At 35.4% G+C, this 7,081-nt stretch overlaps 1 protein-coding gene across 1 annotated transcript; it reads left to right on the top strand.

Moving 5' to 3' along the window:
• Positions 1 to 572: 572 nt before the first annotated feature.
• Positions 573 to 2,618, top strand: ZBTB33 (zinc finger and BTB domain containing 33; the record flags this gene model as incomplete). The annotated part of the gene is made up of 1 exon (XM_080718596.1): positions 573 to 2,618. One exon carries the CDS (start codon positions 573 to 575, stop codon positions 2,616 to 2,618), a length of 2,046 nt encoding a protein of 681 aa, XP_080574722.1.
• Positions 2,619 to 7,081: the final 4,463 nt, after the last annotated feature.

The following is a 7,081-nucleotide window of genomic DNA, read 5'->3' as shown; positions in this document are numbered from 1 at the left end:
TTGACCCTTAAAACAATTTTAAGACAGTTAAAAGCTAACTCTTGCCAGGCACCAGGATACATGCCTGTAATCCCAGTGACTCAGGAGCCTGAGACATAAGTATCATAAGTTTGAGGTCAGGCTGGTTAACTTAGTGAGATGCTGTTTCAAAATAAAAGGGGGGAGGGGCAGGAGTTGTAATTCCGTGATTAGAGTGCCCCTGGGTTCAGTCCCTAGCACTACAGAAAACATCTCTTCTTGAGGATGAAACTGAAAATTGAGACTAAGAAAATGAATTCTGTAAAAATCACTTAGTGGAGATGCATGTATCTGAGATTCAAAGGACAGTGACTATGGAGATTACTGTTCATATCCATGTAGCAACTTAAAACTTGCTTGACTCAGGAGGAAGTCATGAGATTTGATACATAGTCCAAAAGCCAGCCTGTATGAACAATTTGTGTAAAAGCTCAAATATCAGTTGAAACTTGAATAAACTGTTTAATGATTCTGTGACCTAAATTCTGAATGATAAAGTACTTTTGTTTTTTATCTCATTCTCCCTCATTCTCTCCTCCCTCTCTATTCCAGGCATGGAGAGTAGAAAATTGATTTCTGCTACAGACATTCAGTACTCTGGCAGTCTGCTGAACTCCTTGAATGAGCAACGTGGTCATGGACTCTTCTGTGATGTTACTGTTATTGTGGAAGACCGAAAATTCCGGGCCCACAGGAATATTCTTTCGGCTTCTAGTACATACTTCCATCAGCTCTTCTCAGTTGCGGGGCAAGTTGTTGAACTGAGTTTTATAAGAGCAGAGATCTTTGCAGAAATTCTCAATTATATCTATAGTTCTAAAATTGTCCGTGTCAGAGCAGATTTACTTGATGAATTAATTAAATCAGGGCAGTTGTTAGGAGTGAAGTTTATAGCAGAGCTTGGTGTCCCATTGTCACAGGTTAAAAGCCTCTCAGGTACACCTCAGGATGGTAATGCTGAAACCTTACCTCCTGATTCTAGTGACAAAAACCTTGAAATACAAAAATCAAAAGATGAAGCCCAAGATACTGGGGCTACTATGCCTATCATAACAGAGTCTTTTTCATTATCTGCTGAAGATTATGAAACCAAAAAGATTATTGTTACTGATTCAGATGATGATGATGATGATGATGACGACGATGATGATGATGATGTCATCTTCTGCTCTGAGATTTTGCCTGCAAAGGAGACTTTGCCAAGTAACAATGCAGTGACACAGGTCCAGCCTAACCAAGGTCCTGTTGCTATTTCAGATGTTGCATCTTGTGCCAGCAGTAACTCTCCCCCTTTAACAAATATCACACCTACTCAGAAACTTCCTACTCCTGTGAATCCAGCAACTCTGAGCCAGACACAAGGAAGTGAAAAATTGCTGGTATCTTCTCCTCCAACACATCTAACTCCCAACATTATTTTATTAAATAAGGCACCACTTAGTACTTCACCAAATGACAGTTCTTCACTTCCAAATCATATGTCTTCTTCAATTAATTTACTTGTGCAAAATCAGCAGGCACCAAACAGTACTATCTTAACAGGAAACAAAGCCAGTGAAGAGGAGGAAGAAGAAATTTTAGATGATGATGATGATGATGACATTATTAGCTCAAGTCCAGACTCAGCAGTCAGTAATACCTCTTTGGTCCCACAGGCTGAAACCTCCCAAAATGCTACTTTCGATGGATCACTGATACAGAAGATGCAGATTCCTACACTTCTGCAGGAGCCACATTCCAATTCTTTAAAAATTTCAGATATAATTACTAGAAATACTAATGATCCAGGCTTAGGATCAAAACATCTGATGGAGGGTCAGAAGATCATTACTTTAGATACAGCTACTGAAATTGAAGGCTTGTCGACTGGCTGCAAGGTTTATGCAAATATCGGTGAAGATACTTATGACATAGTGATCCCTGTCAAAGATGACCCTGACGAAGGGGAGGCCAGACTTGAGAATGAGATGCCAAAAACGTCTGGCAGTGAGTCAGCAAGCAAACGTATGAAAGTGAAACATGATGATCATTATGAGTTAATAGTAGGTGGAAAGGTCTATTATATCTGCATTGTATGCAAAAGGTCTTATGTCTGCCTAACAAGTTTGCGGAGACATTTTAACATTCATTCTTGGGAGAAGAAGTATCAATGCCGTTACTGTGAGAAAGTATTTCCTCTTGCAGAATATCGCACAAAGCACGAAATTCATCACACAGGGGAGCGAAGGTATCAGTGTTTGGCGTGTGGCAAATCATTCATCAACTATCAGTTTATGTCTTCACACATAAAGTCAGTTCATAGTCAAGATCCTTCTAGGGACTCAAAGCTTTACCGTTTACATCCATGCAAATCTTTACAAATCAGACAATATGCGTACCTTTCTGATAAGTCAAGCACTATTCCTGTAATGAAGGATGATGGTATTGGATATAAAGTTGATGCTGGAAAGGAACCTCCAGTAGGGGCTACCTCTACTCCTCAGAACAAGCCAATGACCTGGGAAGATATCTTTATTCAGCAGGAAAATGATTCCATTTTTAAACAGAATGTGACAGATGGCAGTACTGAGTTTGAATTTATAATACCAGAATCTTACTAAACTTTGAAATAGAAAGTTTTGGTTTGGATTAAGGGGCAGGGATTTCAAAAGACCTGTACAACAAATTACCATGAAAATGATATGATCTGTAACATCATCTGAAGGTAGTCTAGTTGGATTATTTGCTGATGATTTTTAGGAGCAAATATTTCTGAAGGTTTGAGTAGACTTTGAGAAGTACTCCTCCCTGCTCCAAGTATCTGTTTATATAGTAAGCTCTCAATTCATTTAAAAGAGTTAAAAATTAAAAAAGCTCAGAGAGATAGTTTTCTGAATAGAATTTGAAACAGTCTGAATGTTCTTTGAAAATAACTGGAGTTACTAGCATACCTTAGTACATCTTACAACTTTCCCCTTCCATGTTAGCACTTTATTGCTGAATTCTTAAGTTTTCTTAACGTTAAGACTATAAATGTGTGTTGTATCTTGTATATGGCAAAAAACTTAAGAATTATAATTTGTGTGTGTATGTAACTAGTGATTGAGCCCAGGAGCATTTTATCTCTTGAGGTACACACCCAGCCCTTTTTAGTTTTTTATTTTGAAACAGGGTCTTGCTAAGTTGCTGAGGCTGGCCTCCAACCTGCAGTCCTTCTGTCTCATCCTCCCAAGTACTAGGATTACAGGTATGAGCCACCACACCCAGCTAGGAACTTATAAAATTGTTCTAGACTATTTCAGAATAAATCTCTAATCCATTGTGCATTCTGCTAGTCCAGATGGTTAGCAACCTCCTGCCTCCCTCACCCCCATGAAAATAGCCATGCAGACAAGTCTCTTGTATGAAGAATGAATTAGTTTTAGTTAATTAGAATTAACCACCAAGACTTTGATGGCTAGGCCACTGTATATATTTGCAGAGTGCTCTCTGTGGGCAAAAAATTATTGAAAGGACAAATTTCTATAATGCAGACAGGAGAAGACAAAGTTCTGCCACTCGTATTTTTAATTATCTGCTCTTACATGATAAGAGGCAGAACGGAATCAAATGAAGATTTTCCTTTTTGTTATGGTTTAAAAAAATTCCCATAAAATGTTAGAAATTTGGAATCTGAAAGCCACCAAATCAATCTTTATACATATCTAATTAGGTATATATCTTTGTAAATGATAGATAAAATTCTTATGTATTTTAGGTGGGAGGCTATTGGCATATATTTTTTAAATATTCACATTATTTAGAATCTCTGATAGGAAGTCATCAATTGAAATAGTTGAAGCAGTGATCTAATAATTCCTTTCAGCAAGATCTTTTAGCTTTTTACCTCCTTAAAATAAGTTACAGTCCATCTGCAAATTTCCACCATATCACAGCAATTAGAAACTACATAAGAAAGGTTAAATAGGTTTGTCAGTTCCCATTTATCTTGACAATATAATTTTTCTTTCTTTTAAATTAAAATGACACATATTTAAGCAATTAGAAAATAAAGCTAAAAGTTAAGTGTTAGTACTAAAAGGAAGCAGGTTGGAACAAATATGTAGCCTAGCATTTTAATAACAGAATTAACTTGTCAAACTTTTATAAGTTTTTGCAAAGGAAAAAAATTAATAGATGCTGAAAAAGATTGTTGTGCATAGTTATTAGTCATTCATAACCTTGCTTAAGTATTTCTTAGTTCAACATAGACATTTTCTTTCTCCTTGCCATGTATTTTTAAAAATACTCTTTCTTGACTTTGAACTTAAAGCTTTAATTTCTCATATGTGTGTGTGTGTGTGTGTGTGTATATATATATATATATATATATATATATATATATATACTTCATTCATGTCTATATACATCAGTGATATATATATAATTCTTCTAATGGTAGTTTAGATTTGAAGATAATGGTTTGGTGTTTCTAAGGTTGGTAGTCAAGGGTTTCAGCCATCAGTATTTGCAGTAATAAAAGGAAAAAGAAAACTAATCCATTGCTTACCAAGGGGTGGAGTGATAAGCATTTATCCACTTTCTGTTCTGTGAGTCTAAGCTTTCAAAGCATTTTGTGTACAAGACCTTAGGAAATTTGAAGTTATAACTTAAGACTGACCCCTGGAATCACAATATCTGTTTTTTCTCTGTGTTGGTATTGATAACATTACTCTAACTATAGGGTGCACTCTGAAATGTTCTCTGTGGAAATTCCTTTGAATTTCATGAATGCTATTTCACTAGTTAAACATAATTCTATCATTGTGAATGTTACTGATGCCAGCAGCGCTTCCAGACCTTTCAGACTCAACTGATAGATAAATTAGTTTGTAATAAACATATTAGGAATTCTATACTATCAATTCCAAGTAATATTGATACGAGTGCTGCTGCTGTGCTCTGTAAATTCTGAATATGGACATTTAAAATTCTACCTACTAAAGCTGTCTTCTGGAGTTTGGGGGAAGGAGGAAAACTGGAAAATTAAATTATAATTTGGCCAGAAGACTCTTGTTTGCATGTGTCTCAGGGTCTCAGTTTTTCTGAAGTTTCCATATTCAAAGTTCAGTTCATATGGAATACTCCTTTGGGACAAAACCTCTTTACTACCAGTTTTTATTTAGCAAGATGCCAATTTAAAACATACCATGGGGTTTTTCTGTTTTATATTTAGCTTTCTGGCTTAATTTCCTTTTTTCTTTCAGTTTGGCTTCAGATTTGCTCTGATGCTAAATTACCTGCAAATATTCTAGACAGAACTATTTGAAGTAATAAATTTGTTAAAAGAAATGAGAAAATGAAAAGGCTTACACAAAGCGAAGATTTAAAAATGATATAGCAGTCTTGCAAGATTAACTTTAAAAGTATTTCAAATGATTACTGTCATTTAAGTGGTAACAATCCCCCACATACACAACCACTGTGAGAAAATAATGCCACATTTTTCCATTGTACAGAAAAGACAAAACACCTGGTAAACATTGATCAAAGTGTTTGGAATGGTCAAGGCATGCATATTCAAAAGAATTAAGTCCTAATTAAACAGCACTAGCTTCTTCCCCTCTGTCAGTTGTATGAAACTGTGTTCATTTCCCTAAGTACTGCAATGTTCATATTTGTACAATCTTCCCTCTCATGACTTTAAGTTCTTCTTTTCATTAACCATTACCTGATATTAGTTCATAGAGCTTCTTTTGGCAAAAATAAAATGCTTTAATTCTAACTTTTGAGTGCTTTTTATGAGATTATCTTTCTGAAGTTTTATAGAATTTTATATTGTTATTTTTTTTCTTTTTTGTAACAGGAAACAAGCCATATTTCCGATGACAGCATAGCAAAATTTTCCATTAGGTTTATATGTTAATCATGTCCCAATGTTTTTCTTTCCTTAGCTTTTCCTTTTCCATTTCCTTTACTTCACTAGAAATTGAACCCAGGGTCATTCTACCTCTAGCTACACCCCAAGCCCTATTTTACTTTTGTTTTGAAATGGTCCCACTAAGTTATTGAGGGCCTTGCAAAACTTCTGAGGTTGGCCTCAAACCTGCCATCCTCCTGTCTTAGCTTCCCAAGTACTGAGATTATAGGCACACACCACCACGCCTGGATCCCATTTTTTCTTGAACCATAATCAAAATGAGTTAGCTGCTGCCAGTTGTTTTGGAGCATATGCTCTACTTTAGTACATACCAGAAGGATGCCTGAAAGTGGATAAGGAAGAGAGGATAGTTTTATTCATTTGAAACATCACAAAAGCAGCCTGGGTTTCCAACATGGCAGTGATACAGATTTTAAGCAACATCCAGTTGATACAGGTTCTGGGTTAATATTTTAATGTTTCATGCCCAGTTTATATATATTTTAAAGCAGAATTAGGAGTAAAGCAGTAAGTATTACAAAATGCAGTCAGGATACATATTGGAAATACAAATTCCTTCATTACAGCAAATGTTTTGCAAAAGAGTAAAGCAACAAATGTTTTTCTAAGGTAACATGCACTTTATATAATTAAATGTAATAAAAAGGCTGCTCAAATTAAGTGTTACAAAATCTATACTGTTTCAAGTTATTTTGTAAAGTAAGAAAAATACACAGAAATGAGTCATAGAATCTTAATATTTTAAGAAATGTGAGAAATGTAGGATATATTATGTAATGGTGCCTTTAAAAATATAAACATTCACAAAAGCAAAAGGTAAAGTGTAAATGGCCCAAAATTCATTTAGTATTACAACCTGATGTTTAATTCAATTGGTTATTAGCCCCTTTTTGAAGTCCAATAGAATTTCAATATACTCAACTGTAAAAATAAAAAGTAGTAATTTTGTATAGGCAAAAGGATTCAGTTTTTCAGATTGCAGTCTGGGTAAGACAACCTTCACATGCTGAAAGTTAAACTAAATAATTTGCGATCGATTACTGTGAACAGAGAGTGTACCCGTGCCTTGATGGTTCTTGATCAGGTGTCTACAAGGTAGATGGGAGCACCAGCATTTGTCTGCTACCTCTAATCTATCAAGTCGAGGTAGCAAAATTGGCTGGA

The sequence above is a fragment of the Muscardinus avellanarius genome (assembly GCF_963383645.1).
Source record: "Muscardinus avellanarius genome assembly, chromosome: X".
Lineage (NCBI taxonomy): Eukaryota > Metazoa > Chordata > Mammalia > Rodentia > Gliridae > Muscardinus > Muscardinus avellanarius.
Note: the sequence above shows the minus strand (reverse complement) of the source record. Positions and strands in the feature narration are given on the sequence as shown.